Below are 19,762 nucleotides of genomic sequence, written 5' to 3' on the forward strand. Positions count from 1 at the left end.
GCCAAAATCCATCTCCCGTAAACTCTCATGTTCTTAAAGGTACGGCGAGGCTATCAGGCATGAGCCATACAATGAGAACCGAAGACAACGGTCTTTATTTTTAACTTGGATCTGCTTTATGAAGCCTAAGTTCAGAAGTACATATGAATACAATTCATCAGTTCTCCTTTCCCTCTAAGATAGTTCCATTCAGAAGTACAACTTTTGTTGGGAGTGCATCGACTTTGAAAGTTCCATGTTTACTTGAATTGTAAATATTTGTATTAAAAATTGGAAAAGATGTTTTTAGAAGTGCATTTCTTAAATACAATGATTATTATTAAACCGATATTCTCATTGGGGCAAGTCAATTTCCAGGGATGAAAAAAGTGTCAATGGGAAGAATTTCATTTTTTTCTGAACGGGTAGCATCATTTTAACTTGGGTCCAATTTAGACTTTGAAAGATCTATACCAATAAAAGCCGCATGAGACAACCCTCTTACTGGTTTGCTGCTAGAGGCTGCATGGACTTCCAAATCCTGTGACTGATGGCTCTATAACAGAACAGCAAAGGGGAAACTCACATATAGGTTTCACCGTGCCTTGGGGGAGTCAACAATGATAGCACCAGCCCTGAAGGCCTTGTTCTGGAGACATATCCCACTGTGGCTGGTTAGTACCCAGAGGCAGATGGGTGGGCCTCTCCTTCACTCACTCTTCCCCTTGATTTATTTTCTGTTCCAGTTATGTGAGATGTTCTGAATCTTTTTCATTTTGATCCTCTGATCCAGCATCTTGTACCTTGCAGGATGCTCGTCAGTTTTCTTTGGGACCGAAGGTGCGTAGGAGCTAGATGCATAAGCAGGGCATTTAAAATGACGCAGAGGAGGCTTGATGACTGCAGGCCATGCAAAGGAAGACAGACAACGGTTAGCCTCACCAACTACACAGCGCTCCTAAATCCTGCGGGCGACTTCCTGGCCCCCAGACCTGTTTGTTTTCTTTAAAACCAGGAAACAAACAGGGTAAAACTCTCACTAGAAATCTTATTGCAAATAGATGAATAAGCACATCATCACCTTGGTCATTCACTTAAAATAAATAAAGACAAATGCCTAGGAAAAAAAAATTCCTAGAGATAGACAGTGATGACCCCAGAATACAAAGGTTCTTTGACAATGAATGGATGGGGTTAAGGAAGTGAGAGGGAGCAGTGGCGACACTTTGGGAAATAGCAAAGCAAACACAGGTGAGCACAGCCATCTCATTAAGCAGCACTTAGCACTGTATGTAAGCTTTTAGGGTTGCAAAGTGGCACGCAATCCTGGAGTGCTAATAAGAAGCACATCACTGAGAAAATATTTGCAAAGCACGTGTATAAAGGTCTTGTACCCAAAATATGGAACTAACGCTTAAAATTCAACAAAAGGAAACAAACAACCCAATTTAAATATATGCAAAGATCTGAACAGACTCCTAGCCAAAGAAGATATACATATGGCCAAAAAGCATAGGCAAAGATGCTCAACAATTTTTGTCACTCGGGAATTGAAAATTAAAACAACAATGATATATACTACGCACCTATTAGGATGTAGTACTGCTGAATGAAAAAAAGCATATATATGTCTAATCTTAATATTATAAAAACATATAAATGTGTGCATAGGAAAATCTGGGAGAACATACATTTAAACCATAGCAGTGATTATCTCTGAGTAGTATAAACATGGCAATTTTATTTCTTTTTAATTGTTTACACTTTCTATTTTTTCTATGATGATCAAGTTTTAGTGATGTAACTTTTTAAAAAGAAACACACTACTAAAAATTTCTTCCATAGAATCAAGTATCAAAGCTATTCTACAAAACTATACATGATGGAAAGTCAGGAAAACTGAATTTACTCTGCACTTTAGTCCGAGACCTTTCAGAGCACTCATAGCTGAGTATACTTTTCACAGCCTAGAGATCAATATTCATTCACCGACTTCTTAAAGCACTTAACTGTGTGTCCTGCTGATACAACAATGAACAAAACAGGCAGAAACCTCTACCCTCATGGGGCTTCCATTCCAGTAACCCCCTCTGAAACCTGTGACTTGCTTACAGAAGAAAAAGTGTTCCATCAATCATAATAAGTAATGCTATTACTACAAGCTCCACACTATCCACACCTACTTTGCCTTTGGAGTTAGGCTAACACATAAGTTAAGATTTTCAGCAAATGGTCCTATAGTGCCATAATAATGCATATGTAGATTTTTTTTTTTAAAAAAAGATCTCAGAATGTTTAATTCTGTTTCTTGGGGTAAACAAGGGATTGCAGCACAAAACACTCTAGGAACAAATATAAAAACAGTCCCGTTGCCCTGGAGAATGGAGTAGAAACAGGTGAGGGCTTCGAATTAAAAGCTGATTGTCCCACACTTCTGGGCTAGCTGATTTACTGCTCTTTAAGTCACAGCCTCTCTCCATATTCATTCTATTTTCACTACTCAGCATGAACCCAGCCAAAGTATTATTGAATTTCCTACTTCTCAGCATGGAGAAACATTTACCGTTTGCTAGAATTCTGATTGTCAGAACGAAAGCTCTCCTTGCCACTGGAGTCGCTGCAAATAGAGTTGAATCCGCTGATAGAGATCGGCTCCCCACCGAGATTGTGGAAATACTTATATGCCTGCTGTCACCCTCACTCAAAATGTGGGAATAAAGAAAAATTCACACAGTGCTGTTTGTACGCATTGACTGCCTTTCCCCTCTACAGGGGAACATAAAATGATGACAGGGCAAAACAGCAGCACCTGGGATGAGGGCCCAATTTTGAATTTAATGGGGCCTTTCTTCCGGGTTGGTGCTGTGGCCACTTAAGGACTCTTTCATTTATCTTTTGGGGATTCCTGAGATATTTCTGGAAGGAGGTCTGGCCCTTTCCCTTCCGATGACTGGGTACCTCCCACAGCTGAACCCAGGCAGTAGCGTTACAATCCTCTTCTGCTCCCTCAACCCAAGCCCCTCCCCGCCCCAAGCAGAGGAGAACCAAATTGGGAACAGAATCCCCTCCCCTTCATATGCTTGATTATCAACAAGTTGGACCCTTTTCCTCTTGGGGACACGTTCACAAAGTCTGCTCTTGTCTCCTAGAGCAATTTACTTGGAGAAAACGATCTCATTGGCTAATGAAGATTTGACAAAGGCATGTATCTCTGCACAGAACCTGAACTTGGGAAAGTCATTATCTATATTACTTTCAAATGTGCTTAGGAAAAGAAAAGTTCAAGACAAAAACTGACACATCATCATCCTTTATTATACAATTACAATGTTTGTTTTTCATAGACGTTAACGCTCTTTTAGGAGGTTTAATCCTCATTTGTTTCAATCTTATCTTTTTCATAAACGCAATTTCTCCCAAAGGTGTCTATGACTTCCGCCCTTTCATCTGCCATCACCAACTTTTTATTCTCTCTCTCTGAGGCCCCTTTGCTTGGTGGCTACTTTTTTTTCCCATAGGAAAATAATGCATAGACTTATTCTTCTTCAGAAAATACACTGCGATGTATTCATATATCAAATGTAACTGGGTTAAAGTTAAACTAGTATGTTCATGGCAGGACTTCTCAGAGACCTAAATGATGGCGACGTGTATTATGAATCCCTAAGAACAGCCAACAGCATGTGGTTTTCTCATTTTGATTAGGCCAAGGCGCCCCCTTTATCAGGAGCAGGTCACACTTTCGGAAAGACTGGATTAATTCATTATCACTGTCGTTATCATGTCATAACATGTTGTATCTTATTAATTCGGTATGCCCTGTTGTTTGCACTGAGAGCAGGCAGAAGGAATGGTCACTAGTGCTCGTCTAATCTACGTGCAGCCTAATTCCTGTGCGGTAAACCGTGATCTGCATTAGAACCCAATTCTGCGTCTTCAGTCCCCCACGGCTTCAGTGTGATCTTGCAAGGTCACTGCACAGCAGCAGCAACTGGACAAATTTCTGAATCTCTGCTGCAGAGGACTGCCTCCAAAGGCAGAAACTTGGTTTACTCTTAGCTTCTGAATAAATTCTAATATTGGCACCTTTAAAAAAAAAAAAAAGTATTGGGCATGTGTTTTCTTCTCTTTCAAAGATAATGCCATAACATGACCTTTGGAAAAAACATTTCCACATGTAGACATTTTCTAACTGCATTTACACACACACACACACACACACACACAACACAACACATCCACTAACAAGATAAAAAAAATCATTTATTGCCTCATAAATGTTGTTTTACATGAAGAACAAAATCCCATTGCCATACATTCCGTTTCTAAAATAGTGTCTATTGATATCTGTCTGAAATTTGATGCAAAGTCCTTATAAAATTGCCCCCAAATCATCCATGAGTCTTGAATTGCAAGGGAGTGACATGTCAACATCCGTTCCACGAGGATAAAATGACATAAGAACTGAGCCTGTGCTTTTCATTTCAGGATCCGTGATGGTAAAATAACGATAATATCTGACATACATCGTGTACTAGGCACAATGCTAAGAATTTAATGTGAACCAGCCTTTAATCTTCACTACAATTCAACAGGCAAGCACTATTATCACCCCCTTTTTGAGTGAGGAAACTGAGGCTTTTAAACTTGCCAAAGTTTGAGTGAGGAAACTGAGCTTAAGTAACTTGCCAAAGTTCACACAGCTAGCATTGCAGGAAGTCTGGATTCTGGGTTCACATCCAACTGGTCTAGCCTCAGACCTCACATATTTAAAATAACCCGAGACCAAAGTTCAGAGTAAGTTTTAATAACTACCATAATAAGTTAAAATAGTAATTAATTTATACTATCAATAATTTGAGTATATATCTGTGATATATGGGATTCTTGAATACCATTGTTAGTAGCCATAATCATATTTCCCCAAAGCAAAAGCAAATCATTCCCCCTTAATACAATTGGTGTGGTAATGGCTCAGGAAGGAATTGCATAAAAATCGTGACTAACAGGTCTCTTAAATAGCTGCTTTTGTCTCTTCCCTCACCTACGTGGGTTTGGGATGGAACAGGTGTTCCAGAAGTCTAAGCACCGGAGACAAGCAATCAAGTCAGGGGAGCCCCAGGGTCTTGGGTGAAATTTTTAACTTGGTGGTTCTCACCCCTCACTGCATATGAGAACCACCTGAGGAGCTCTGAAAAATCCTGGGAACTCCAGACCCATGAAAGCAGAATCTGTGTGGGGTTAGGCTGAGGCCTCAGGAGTTTCTAAAGCTCTTCAGGTAATTCCACTGTGCCGGAGTTTGCAAACTACTGTTTCAGTCTCGCCAATCTTCCCCTTCCTTATCTTCACAAAGGGAACAACAGTGATAATATTTTGCACACACTGCAAGTGTTCTATAAACTGTAAAGAGCTAGCCAGGGCTCCTGCTATAGTTTGATCACAACAAACTGCCTGGCTGGCGAGGAGTCCTTTATGCATCAGTTAAAGTTACTTGTGGTCTTCAAAATTAGGCTTTTTTTTTTTCTCTCCTACCCACATAGTTTGTTCTTCCTGTTGGGTCTACCATGAAGACAAAAGCTCTGAGAAATGAAGAAAAAAATGTTCTTTTTGTTGGAAAAAACAACTTTGATGCTATCACCTGAGGATTGTGAGGAAATCTGCAACAAGAAGAGCCAACACTTAGAGTCAGCGATCTTTTCTAAATATATTGAGCACTTGGAAAAGCAAAGAGTAAGACCAAAGAAGATGTTCCTGGTGTCTGACTAAGGCGTGAGAGCAAGAGTGGGCGCTGTGAAGTCGCAGAGACCTGGTTTTAAAGCCTCCTTCACCTCCCCCAGCTGTTTAGTCTTAGGCAAACACTTCCCCTCTCTAAGTGTCACTTTTCCCCTCTGAATAGCAATGTTACACACTTAACAGGGCTTCTTGGGAGGACTCAGCGAGACGGGCACATGAACCATGTGAAACACAGTGTCTGGCATAAAGAAGGCCTCAGTTAAGGGCAACTTTTATTATTTTATTATTATTGTAGTGACAGTGACCATGTCCAGGGGAACTGCTGGTGGGTAAGGGGGGACTAAACCCTGAGCCAACGGAGCTCTGGAAAGACTCTGGGATAGGCACCACCATCCCTGGCTGTGCCGATCTGGGGCTGGTGGAAAGGGTGCTGCTCGCTCCTTCTGCCCTATTCAGAGAATCGGCCTGACATCAGTTTCGCCCTCTGGATTTGTCTTCTCTCTGGACTCCTTCTAGCTTCTTTCTGGGACATCTTCTCAGAGCATCTGGAATTCCAAGCCTGACTTATACCTGTTTCTGATTGAGGCAGCCACGCTAGCACATTTGGTATGAATTAACTGCGCTCTGAAGATAAGCTCATGGGAAGACACGCAATCAGCCAGAAGACTCCTCTCACTGTTAACAACAGCTCCACAGAGAGTGGAATCAAGACGGGTTCATCCCAGTCCCCAAGGAAGAAACACACCCTTTAAAATTAGCAGTTTGGCTGAATTGGTTTTCATAGCTGGTCTTTTCCTTAAAGGGCAAGTGGAAGATGTTAATTTGTTTCAACCAGAACAGGAGACTTGGTCCTTGTTCAATATCTAGGCTTCCCAGCAAACAGTTTTAAAAATGAAAGTGAAGTATAACAACTTTTCGTGAACCCGGGGCTTTGCTGTTTAAGGAGCCCAGTACCATGGCCTGTCTTCTGCACCGTTCAGTGTCTTTATATCCATTATCTCATTTGTAGTCACCCCCCGCCCATCCTTGGAAGGGAGTCAGATTCAGTTCTTTCTCTGTCCCCGTATGACTGGGACACGTAATTTCAGTTTCCCATAAAAAGAAAAAAACAGAGATAGTAACACTCACTGCAGAGGCCTGAGTGAGAATGACAAGAAACCAACGTATGAGAAACAGCCAGCACAGAGCTGACCCATAGCAGGTGTTCACCCAGCATCAGTTCCCATCCCTTTCCTCAGAGGAAGATCCTACATTTCAGGAACTATCTGGAAGATTTGCAATTGCCAGGAAAACTCAGCAGCAGAATACTTTCCCACCTAGGGAATTCCTTTGTCTCCTCAAGACATGAAAGCATTACACGAAGGCCACGCTGATAGGTGTTCCTTCCTTTCGCAGAAATACAATCTAGCACCATGAACCCAGCCAGAAAATTACTCTTAAACCATGCACATTAGATGTAGTGCTGTCTAAGGTGAGGGTCTATTCTTAAACTCTTCAAGGTGTAGTTTATATTAAAACTAGAATACTTAAACCCAGCATCTACATTAGAAAAGACTCTGGTTCTCCGAGGACTCTTCCTCAAGAAAATGAGAATACTAACTAATCTACTGGTTCCATATCTGAAGCTCACAGAGCAAAGAGCACAGGAGACAGGAAGCTTGCTGTCTGAGAAGGTATCCAGAAAAAGGCCAGTTGACACTGCCTGAACCAAACCACTCCCTAGTGTGGAAAGATCACCTGACCAGCATTTCCAGGTCCCCAGAGGAATACATGGCCACAGGGAAAAAAATAAACCACATAGTTTTGTTGCCCTTCATCCAACCTGAAGCTGTTTGCTTCCACCTGCATTTCTCAACCCTGGATGCCCATCTGATCACCTGGAAAGCTTCAAATTTACTGATTCCTAAGCCCCACCTCCAGGAGTCTTGAAAGTAATCTGTTATTTTAAGGTGAAGCCCAAGCAAGTATGTTTGTAACGCCCAGTGGTTCTAACTCGTAGCCAGGTTGAGAACCACTGGCTTAGGTGCCGAGTTTGTTTTGAGAGTATGTCGGCTTCTCCTTAAGTTTCGAGGGATGCTTGGGGCAGCTGACAGGGTCTGGTCATTGCACACAGGAGTGGCCATCCCTTGGCCATATGCTAAGATCTGTGACAAGAATCAAATCCACGAAGATCTACTTTTGGGAGAGGTGGTGTGGTATTGTGAGAGAAGCGGGGTTTGGGGTGTCACAGAACTGGATTAAGCTATTACCAGCTGTGAGATCCTAAGGAGATAATCTGTTTTGGGATTCAGGGGTTTGGGTTTGTTTTTGTTTTTTTCTGTAAAATGGGGAAAATGGTAACTTCTTTGCATGGTTGTTGTGAGGATTTTAAAGGGGCTATAGCTGAGATAATGTACATATGGTACCTTGCAACCTCGCGGAGTACCAGTATGTCGTAGGTGCTTGGTATGTGGCTACCATCATTACACAGCACAAGAGATGAAAGGTCATCACCAGGAGCCTTTTAATGGTGGCCTGCCTGGTGGATTTCTTATTATAGTGTAGAAAAGTCATGTCATTCCCCGTACAAATGGATTTTACCACATGGAAGACCTCAGCACACAACAAAGAGATTAACTTAATGAATTTATTTGTGACTATTTGGCAGAGAACACACCACTGTGATTCACAAAAGGCTAATTATCCAAAATGGGCATTTGTGGGGGGAAAAAAAATATATATATATATATATATATGTTTTTTTTTTTTTTCATTCAGCTACCTAAGGGAAACAGTTTGCTGAAACTCAGTGCCATTTTAAGCAAAGCAGAAACATCTATCCCACATTCTAAACTATTTATCAAATACGGAGGCTTTGGCTATTCCTAACCATGAGTATAGAGTGCTGGAACCCCCAGATGGGAAGTATGGCTTAGACACCCAACCAGGATGGAAGGAGTTTCAGTCCCTGAACTCTAATCTTGACGTAATTAGGAAAATGACAAACAAATGACTTTTGATTCTTAAGACTCTTTGCATTAATTATGCTGAGCCATAGTAATTCTTTGAGTCACCTTCATTGGAAGCCATTCTTGAACCACTGATTCCCTGGTCTTTGAGATACCTCTTCCTTATGCTTCACCCTATAGATCACTGATCCTGGCTATAAACTTCATTAGGATGGGACAGGGTGTTATACACATTTGCATCCCCAGAATTTAATCCCAGTACTGATAACAGCTGGTGCTGAAAAATATTTAATGAATGAGTAAACTACTCAGCATCATACTCAGTAACCTTCATAAATCTCTCATTTACTAAAGAAGAGGGCAATCACTTAGAATACACACCAGCTGACACAGTTGACTAGAATCTACAAGACCTAATATTTCTCCCTTGCATCAGCAATGCCTTGATACCTAGATTTGCTGCCCGTGTTTGCTCAAAGAAGAATGTCGGCAAGTTCCTTTCCTTTGAAGTTTCAAATTTGAGGCCTGAGCACTTTTGTTTTACACCAAAGGTATAACCTCAACTCAGGTCTTACTACCGTCTGGAGAGGCTGAGGCACAGTTTTCAAGTCTCTCTGACAAACAGGTGAAAGAGTAGGAGCAATTAGGTAAGGCTGGAAAATAAGCTCTTTTCTTTTTCAAACAACTGCTAGCTATTAAATGCCCTGCAACCTTATGATTTAATGATTAATCATTTAATTTAATAAAAATATTATTTAATTAATAAAAAAGAATAAGAAAGTCCTCCCTCAAGGAGATGATCATCTTCAATTGAGTTCTTTGTTTTCGTTTTGTTTCTCCTGGCAAGCACAAAGAACATGAGGCATGCTCTTTCAAAGGAGAAAAATATTTGGGAGATTACGCAAGCTAAGTCTTTTGTTCGATTTTTTTCATCAGTGTGTGCATTTTTCCACGTGTGCATCTGAAGATGGGGAGTGTAAGGCCAAATCAGTAGCTCTGTCCTTCGCTCACACCAACTATGACCTCTGCCAGAAGAAGCCTGTAAAGTTAAATTTCTTTAGGGTTCTAGAGCTCTGAAGTGCTAAATCACGCATAACAAATGTGTTTTGCTCTAGTCCATAGTAAGAATGACAACTGGCATCCCTTAAACTGAACTCAAGATAAAAGGCAATTGCAAAGAGACCACTCATGGGAATCTTTACTTAAAATTAAGACAATGCAGGATCCCTCCACACCCCACCGTTGTGCCTGAAATCGGTACATGCATAATTGTACTCTACCCCAGGCAGAGTACAACTGTGAAAGAAAGGCTGTTCCAGTGTGGACTGTTTGACATCAGTCTTTACCCCTGACAATGAAACTCGAGCAAAGAGTACAGGCTTGCCACCTGCTAACTTTGGGCAAGCTATTTATCTGAGTATGCCTCAGTTTCCTAATTTGTGAAATGGAGATAACAGTACCTTCCTTAGAGGGTTGTTGTGAAGATTAAATGAGATAATACGTGTGAAGAACCTAGCATTGTCCCTGATATTTGATAGATGTGCAATACGTACCAAAGTATCTACTGTTAAAAACCTGTATTAGGAAGATCAGAAGTTACCATTTTTGAAGTTAATCACTCAGTAACTTCAGTAACTCAGTAACATAATATTTTGTTTTTGTAAAAGCAACATAAGCTTCCTAAAATGTCTTCAGACCTCGGGGCTGGTCAGTTCTCTTCTGAGGAATCCTCTGGATGGATGTTTTATCCGTAGTCCCCTAGAACAGGACACACAAAAAATGTCATTGCAAGCCAGCTGGCATCTCAACACACCAACTCTTTCTACATCAGGCAACGGAGATTAGAAGCAGAGCTGTATCTATTGCCAACACTACTGTGCAAGCCAGAAGCTGCACACACAGGAGCAATCAGCTATCTGCATCAGCGAATGACTACGGTACTGTACCTTTCCATCTAACGATCACTTCGGGAAAGTGACGTGACCGAGGCGCCGGGGACATCTGCTCAGAAGCCACTGACTAGTCTCCATCGTTAGCAGTCATGACTGGAAGTGGAGCTCTGGGCCACTCCTCCAGCGAGAGCCAACATTTGCTCAGCTCTCCATCATTTACGGCCCGCCCATGAGCTTGACTGCGTTCACAAACCTCATGGGGCACACTTGAAGTTGGCACTAGAAAAAAATTGTCTGCAGGTGCTATTACTTTACCATATAAGAGTCACTTTGCTATGGACGTGCAAGGAATCAAGGTGATGTCCTCAGAGCAGTTTCCTGGTGCTGGCGTTTCAGGAGAAAGCTTTGATAATTTTGGAAACCACACAAGCAGTTCTTTAATGAAGTGGTCTCTGGTGGCTTCAGGACTGACACATGTGACAAACAAAACTGTCTTGGAAGACAGTCACAGATTTTTCACTTAGGAAATTCTTTAATATATAATATTTGAGCAAACAGAAACTATAATTAATAATATAACAAATACCCAGGTACTCTCTCAATACAGTTTAAGCAGATCTTAACACTTTGCATATTTGTTCAAAAATTTGTTTAAAGAGATTAAATATCAAGGTAGAATTTAAGTACCTAATATACCCTTCCCTTCCCCCCCCCCAAAAAAATCCAGAATTTGATGTTTATTATTCCTGTGCATATAGTCATTCAATTATTGCATTTCTATGCAACCATAAAATATCCACTTTTTTTTTGCTTGTTTTAAAAGATAATACAAATTGTGTTAGATGGTTTAAATCTTATTGAAACTTGCTTTTCTTGCCCAACATTATGTTGAGCATTGTTTGCAAAAGCAAAAAAATGGAAAACCACCATCAACAGAAAAATGATTAAATATCCTGTGGCACATTTATATAATAGGATAATGTACAGATGTTAAAATGGATGATGTTTTTCAAAGAACTAGCTTTATATTTTGCATGGAATTTCTTTTGCCATACATTAGCAGACTTTCTGGGAGTTTTTCTTAAAAGTGTGTCTTTTAAAAGCAGGACAGGGCTGGATTTTGTTTTTCTTATCCAAATTTCTGTATTTTAAGAGCAGAGTTTGAGCCATTTGCAATTATTCTTATTACTGATAGTTTTGGACTTGATTCTACTATCTAATTTTGTTTTGGTTTTGGACTTGATTCTACTCTCTAATTTTATAATCATTCTTTATTCCTTGCTTCTTTTTTTTTCCTTTCTGCCTTCTATCAAGTAGATACATTTTCTGTATTCCTTTTCTTTGTTGTTGTTCATTTGCTGACTTAGATGCTATAGGTTATATTTCTATTATTTTACTGATGATCCTTTGTGTTACAAAAAGAGTTACAAAATTACAAAGCTCTGCCCAAAGACAGAATAGATCTTAGCATTCCTTAACTCCCTCTTAAATATCCCCTCTTCCATCTATAGCTTCTGTTTCCTATTTTAACGCAAAAAATATGGACATTATTTTTATGGTGACTAGTTAGTCACATTTACCAACATGCTTTATTTACTTGTGTGCTCACCATTAATTCCTGTCTCTCACACTTTGCTTCTGGGTTCACTTTTCTTCTTCTTGAGGTATATCCCTTATACTTCTTTTAGTGAAGTCTGGAGTGCTAAATTATGTCACTGTAAACCTAAAATGTTTTTACTTTGCCTTCATTCATAACTAATAATTTAGCTATTTTAGCTATTATATAATGCTTTATTTTCCCTCAGCCTATGAAAGATATATCTTCATTGTCTTTTGGCATCTACTGTTGTTAATGCAAATTTTGCTGTCAGTTGGTTGTCATTTTATTACAGGCAACCTGCTTGCGGCTCCCTTGAACATAACCAGCTTCTTATAGCATTTAATATTTTCTCACTCTTGACATAATTGGAACAATCTCACACAATGCATTTCGGTATGTGTTTGGTATTACTTAGGTATGGCAAGTGAGGTGCATTTACTGTCTAGGAATTTGAGCCTTTAGAGCTGTTTATCTATCTTCCATGCTCTTTCATTTTTTAAATTGAGATATAGTTCACATACCATATAATTCACCATTTGAAGTGTACAGTTCAGTGCTTTTTATTTTATTCACAAGGTTGTGCAATCATCACCAATATTTAATTACAAAACATTTTTTTTTTTCACATCTTTATTGGAGTATAATTGCTTCACAATGTTGTGTCAGTTTCTGCTGTACAACAAAGTGAATCAGCTATATGTGTACATATATCCCCATATCCCCTCCCTCTTGAGCCTCCCTCCCACCCCCCCCCATACCACCCCTCTAGGTGGTCACACAGCACCGAGCTGATCTCCCTGTGCTATGCAGCAGCTTCCCACTAGCCATCAATTTTACATTAGGTAGTGTTTATATGTCCATGCTACTCTCTCACTTCATCCCAGCTTTCCCTTCCACCCCTGTGTCCTCAAGTCCATCTCTACGTCTGTGTCTTTATTCCTGCCTTGCCCCTAGGTTCATCAGTACAGCTTTTTTAGTTTCCATACATGTGTTAGCATACGGTATTTGTTTCTCTCTTTCTGACTTACTTCACTCTGTATGACAGACTCTAGGTCCATCCACCTCACTACAAGTAACTCAATTTCGTTTCTTTTTATGGCTGAGTAATATTCCATTGTATATATGTGCCACATCTTCTTTATCCATTCATCTGTTGATAGACATTTAGGTTGCTTCCATGTCCTGGCTATTGTATATAGTGCTGCAATGAACAGTGTGGTACATGTATTTTTTTTTTTTTAAGTTGACCATTTTTTTTGATATAAATTTATTTATTTATATTTTATTTTTGGCTGCATTGGGCCTTCGTTGCTGTGTGCGGGCTTTCTCTAGTTGTGGTGAGTGGGGGCTACTCTTCGTTGCAGTGCACAGGCTTCTCATTGTGGTGGCTTCTCTTATTGCAGAGCACAAGCTCTAGGCATGCGGGCTTCAGTGGTTGCGGTGCGTGGACTCAGTAGTTGTGGCTCACAGGCTTAGTTGCTCTGTGGCATGCGGGATCTTCCTGGACCAGGGCTCGAACCAATGTCCCCTGCATTGGCAGGTGGATTCTTAACCACTGCGCCACCAAGGAAGTCCACATGTATCTTTTTGAATTATGGTTTTCTCATGGTATATGCCCAGTAGTGGGATTGCTGGGTTGTATGGTAGTTAGTTCTATTTTTAGTTTTTTAAGGAACCTCCATACTGTTCTCCATAGTGGGTGTATCAATTTACATTCCCACCAACAGTGCAGGAAGGTTCCCTTTTCTCCACACCCTCTCCAGCATTTATTGTTTCTAGATTTTTTGATGATGGCCATTCTGACTGGTATGAGGTGATACCTCATTGTGGTTTTGATTTGCATTTCTCTAATGATTAGTGATGTTGAGCATCTTTTCATGTGTTTATTGGCCATCTGTATGTCTACTTGGGAGAAATGTCTATTTAGGTCTTCTGCCTATTTTTGGATTGGGTTGTTTGTTTTTTTGATATTGTGCTGCATAATCTGCTTGTATATTTTGGAGATTAATCCTTTGTTAGTTGCTTTGTTTGTAAATATTTTCTTTCATTCTGAGGGTTGTCTTTTCACCTTATTTATGGTTTCCTTTGCTGTGGGAAAGCTTTTGAGTTTCATTAGGTCCCATTTATTTATTTTTGTTTTTATTTCCATTTCTCTAGGAGGTGGGTCAAAAAGGATCTTGCTGTGATTTATGTCATAGAATGTTCTGCCTATGTTTTCCTCTAAGAGTTTTATAGTGTCTGGCCTTATGTTTAGGTCTTTAATCCATTTTGAATTTATTTTTGTATATGGTGTTAGGGAGTGTTCTAATTTCATTCTTTTACATGTAGCTGTCCAGTTTTCCCAGCACCACCTATTGAAGAGGCTGTCTTTTCTCCATTGAATATTCTTGCCTCAAAGATAAGGTGACCATAGGTGTCACCTACATTTTGTGCCAGTACCATACTGTCTTGACTACTGTAGCTTTGTAGTATAGTCCGAAGTCAGGGAGCCTGATTCCTCCAGCTCTGTTTTTCTTTCTCAAGATTGCTTTGGCTATTTGGGGTCTTTTGTGTTTCCATACAAATTGTAAAAATTTTTGTTCTAGTTCTGTGAAAAATGCCTTTGGTAATTTGATAGAGATTGCATTGAACCTGTAGATTGCTTTGGGTAGTATAGTCATTTTCACAATGGTGATTCTTCCAATCCAGGAGCATGGTATATCTCTCCATCTGTATATGTCATCTTTTATTTCTTTCATCAGTGTTTTATAGTTTTCTGCATACAGGGCTTTTGTCTCCTTAGGTAGGTTTATTCCTAGGTATTTTATTCTTTTTGTTGCAATGGTAAATGGGATTGTTTCCTTAATTTCTCTTTCTGATCTTTCATTGTTAGTGTATAAAAATGCAAGAGATTTCTGTGCATTAATTTTGTATCCTGCAACCTTACCAAATTCATTGATTAGTTCTAGTAGTTTTCCGGTGGCATCTTTAGGATTTTCTATGTATAGTATCATGTCATTGGCAAACAGTGACAGTTTACAAAACATTTTCTTCACCAATAAAAAAAAATCCCATACCCATGAGAATTCACTCTCCATTCTTCTCCCTCCCCAGGCTCTAGTAACCACTAGTCTACGTTCTGTCTCTATAGATTTGTCTATTCTGCATATTTCACATAAATGGAATCATACAATATGTGGCCATTTGTGTCTGGCTTCTTTCACTTGGCAAAATGTTTTCAAGGTCCATTCATGTTGTAGAACGTATCAGTACTTTCTTCCTTTAGTACGGTCAAATAATAATCTATTGTATGGATATACCACATTTTGTTTATATATTCATCAGTTGATGGGCATTTAGGTTGTCTCCAGTTTTTGGCTATTATGAGTAATGTTGCTATGAATATTTGTGGACAAGTTTTTGTGTGAACATATGTTTTCAGTTCTCTTGAGAACATACCTAGGAGTGGAACTGCTGGGTGTTATGGTCACTCTATGATTAACATTTTAAGGAACTGCCAAACTGTTTTCCAAAGTAGTTGCACCATTTACATTCCCATCAGCAATATATGGTGGTACTAATGTTTCCACATCATTGTCAACACTTGTTATTATCCATCTTTTTATTCTTGCCTTTCTAGTGCATGTGAAGTGGCATCTCACTGTGGTTTTGATTTGCATTTCCCTAATGACTAATGATGCTGAGCATCTTTTCACGTTCCATTTGCCTATCTTCTTTGGAGAAATGTTTCTTCAAATCTTTTGCCCACTTTTTAATTGTTTTATTTGTCTTTTTATTGTTGAGTTATAAGAATCCTTTACATATTCTGGATACTAAATCCTTATCAGATTTATGGTTTGCAAATATTTTCTTTCATTCCATGGATTTTCCTTTAGTTTTCTTGATAATGGAACGTTTTTAATTTTGATGAAGTTGTATTATTAATTTTTCTTTGGCAGCTTGGGCTTTCAGTATCATATCTAAGAAACTGTTGTCTAATTCAAGGTCATAAGGATGTTTTCTTCTAAGAGTTTTATGGTTCAAGCTCTTTCTTTTCTTTTTTTATATGGTTCTATCTGTACAATGTGTTTGGTATAAAGTCCTAAGGACTATCTTCCAACATTAATTCTCTTTTCAGCTGTGTTCTACCTTGATTTCATACCACCAACTGTGTTTTTCTTTGTTTTTAAAAAATTCCAATGACTATATGTTTGTTTGCTTTTTAACATTTCAGATTTTGGATTGCTTCTTTTGCATATCTCTGTTCTTGTTTGGCTTCAGCATAATTCTCCTTTATTGGTTTTAAAGGATTTTTATTCCTCCATTTGGCTCTTCGAGTATCCTAAAACATGATATTTTAAGTTGCTTGACAGCCTGCACCAAGAGTTTGTGGTAGAAGCATGTGCACTGTGGGAGGTAACGTGTGGCATTCGTGAGGTCACAAGGAGAAACAGCGGGCTGGCTGTCGTTATGAGTGACGTGGAGGGCGTCTGCTAAACAAAGCATGGTTTATTATGTCAAGTGTTTTAAGAACTACCCACTCCACCTCCACAGGCTTTCGAGTGGTTGGAACTCAGATCCTGACACCCAATTTGGGACCACTTTAGACTGCGAAACTAAAGCCAAAGACAGGGTGGCTGAGACTCTGACTCAGAGGTCTTAGAATCCCAGCAGGCCAGCAACAGGTTCCCAGCATAGCAGGTGGGAACCAGGTCAGGTCTGCACGTTCGTGCAGATGTCCAGTATGTCAGAGGTCCCACCTGACCCAGGAATGTTATGACTTTACAAAGAAGAGCAAACACCATCACTACACACTGAAGTTGTTGGGTTTAGAGCTGTTTTCCTCATAATGACTATAATCCTAAGAGCACAAAACTACAAACAGGAACAAGATGAAATGGGCTTCCAGAGACTACAGAGCAGTCTACTCAGTACTAAAAAACAGTCAGTATAGTTGTATAGTTATAGTTGTATAGCTGTAAGTTAGTATAGTTGATACAAATCCAATTTCCAAGATGAGCCTTCTTCTGAGGACGGCTGTTTTCTATCTAGTCATAAATTAAATTGGATAATGCTCACTCACACACCAGGGCACCCAGCCTCATAAACATTTATGAGCACACAATATGTGCTTGTCACCTCAGCAGCACCTCACTGGGACAAAAAAGAATGAGACAGTCCCTACCCTTGAAAAAGCCACTGATCAATGGTTAAAGGACTTATACGCAAATAATTATACATCAGCATTAATTCTACCTAGAAAGTTTGGAGAGACTGCAAAGAGAAATTAACCAGGGGAGAAAAGGGTAAAGACCCTTCTAGGCAGAGTGAGAGGCAAATAAGTTCAGGGGCTACTCAGTGGACACTGAGTCCAGCTGTTGGACTGGGGTAGGGACACTGCAGAAGTTGAGGCTGAAAAAGCAGATGGACATAGATTATATTTCATCTAATCCAAGATGCGGCTGATTATAAAGTGAATTATTATTTCATGTACAACCAAGGAAAAAATGCTGTTAATTCAATTATAACACCCCATTGCTTGCAAAACATTCCTATTTCAGAGTAGCTAAAATGCAAGTCACTATCTCTCTTTGAATGGATGAAATATGGAAATTCCCAAAAGAAACAATGTAAAAGATAAATTAACATTAGAAAACAGATTTTTTTAAAGATAAACTAAATGCAAACAAAATATGAATATAATTTTTCTTATCAAATTAGTGAAGTATCAATGTCAGCAGTAGCAAGAGCAAAGTGAAATGGCAAACTCATTGCTAAAAGTATAAAATAATATTACTTTTCTGGAAATCACTTTGACAATAATGGGTCAAGAACCTAAGTATGTACATACTCTTTGAGTCAGTAATTGTACCTACAGGAATCTGTCTTAAATCCATATTTACAGACTCAGAAGAAGACTTATGTACAAGAATGTAAAGTTATTAATGATAAAAAAAAAGGCAAGCTATATAAATGCCAGATTATTAATGAATACAGTCGGCCCCTTGTATCTACAGATGTGGAACCTGCAGATATGGAGGGTTAACTGCGGGTGACTTGAGCATCCATGGATTCTGGTATTTGTGGGTAGTCCTGAAACCAATTCCCATGGATGCTGTATATAAATAAATTGTTGTATAATCATATGAAATGTTAGTCAATCGCTGAAATATTTTTAAAATATTTAATAACATGGGGGAAAACTCATAATGTAATAGTAAATTTTAAAAGGGAGGAAACAAAACTCCATGGAGAGTATAATCTCAATCTAGAAAAAAAAAACAAGGTATTTAAGAAACACTGGAAGGAGAGGTAATCTTGATTAGCTCTGAGTGGTAGCATTTTGGCAACATCTTTCCTTCTTTTAATTTGTATTATTTTTTGATTTTTCTACAATGTCCATATTTACCTTTTATAATCTCTCCTTCCCTCCAAATAAATGTGTTTTTCCAAGTTTTACTTGGAATCAAATTTGCATAGAGAATGTAAGCCTATGCATGAAGACAGAGTGACCAATAGGTGCCTCTCATATTAAATAGTGATTACACAGGATTGTCATGAATGCTTAAAATTTTCTAGTAAATGTTAGATAGGATCCAGTACAGATCGTCCAAGACCTCCTTATTTCTCAGTAGTAGATACTCGCTATGAGCACCCTCTATGAGTCAGTACTATGTTAAATTGATGAGTATTATTTCTAATTCTTATTATCATGCAGACAGATGAGAAAACAGAAGCTCCAAGAAGCTGAATAACTGTAGTGAGCCTGCACAGTGTGAACAAGGCAAAGCTGAGATTTGAACCCAAGTCTCTCTCTCTCACCAAAAATTCATTCTTCCCCCTGTGCCATCTGCCTCTCAAAGAAATACTTGCACAGCATGTCCCGATGAACCTTAAGGAAGATCAAGATTCTACTCTTTCCATCAGTGAGCAGGAAAGATTGTGAAACAACTATGAATATGTTATGTGCATTCTTGGGAGAACCTTACAAATGTGGATGACAGAGACAAAGCCCTCTGATAACATGGGGTCAACAGGATACACAAGAGGCCAGATTCCCCACTTATCAACTGCTAAACTCAACTCCTGAGAAACGGGTCCTTTCTGCTGTCTGTGATCAACTAAGATTATGAAGCAACGATATTTACCCACCTGGCAAGGTAAGGCAACTCGTGGAGCTAGTGCTTGGGGCTGGTGAGCCATGAGAAAGCTTCTTTGTGCCTGTAAAGAGGAAAGAGAGGATGAGAAAGAATAGGATTGTGGACAGACTTTTCAGACCGGTAAATGCTCACGTGCAATGTTATCAAATGATCCAAAAGTTTGGGTCTGAAGACAACACTGAGAAGAAGGGTGGGTGAGGGTGTGGGAGCAAAGCAGGGCATAGTCCATGGTCCAGAAAAGCCAGGAGCACAGCCTTTACCTCTGTGTGTGTGATGGTTCTCGGTCTCCAGACTGGTCTGAGCAGGCGTGCACTTTAGGATCACCAGGGAAGCGTTCTAAATATGCAGTTACCTGAGCGCCACACCCAGAGATTCTGTGTTCATTGTACTGGGCTGGAGCTCTGGCATCCGGATTTTCAAAGCCCACCCCAGGTGATGTTAATGTGCATCCAGAGTGGAGAACTGCTGCTG

General features: G+C 39.5%; 1 protein-coding gene across 9 annotated transcripts in view; it reads right to left on the bottom strand.

The window, feature by feature from the left end:
• Positions 1-77: 77 nt before the first annotated feature.
• PDE1C (phosphodiesterase 1C) overlaps positions 78-19,762 on the bottom strand; it is a 613,608-nt gene continuing 593,923 nt past the window's right edge. For 7 of the 9 annotated variants that reach the window (XM_082399447.1, XM_082399445.1, XM_082399442.1 and 4 more), the window contains 2 exons: positions 19,284-19,352; positions 78-879 (listed from right to left, as the gene is read on the bottom strand). In XM_082399447.1, the coding sequence (XP_082255573.1) occupies positions 710-879; positions 19,284-19,352 (239 nt within the window). In that variant the 3' untranslated portion in view covers positions 78-709. Of the gene's footprint in view, positions 880-3,273; positions 10,419-19,283; positions 19,353-19,390; positions 19,760-19,762 lie in introns of those variants that run through there. The other 2 variants (XM_082399448.1, XM_082399446.1) reach the window with 2 other exon arrangements.

Source organism: Balaenoptera borealis, assembly GCF_965194805.1.
Source record: "Balaenoptera borealis genome assembly, chromosome: 7".
NCBI classification, from domain to species: Eukaryota; Metazoa; Chordata; class Mammalia; order Artiodactyla; family Balaenopteridae; genus Balaenoptera; species Balaenoptera borealis.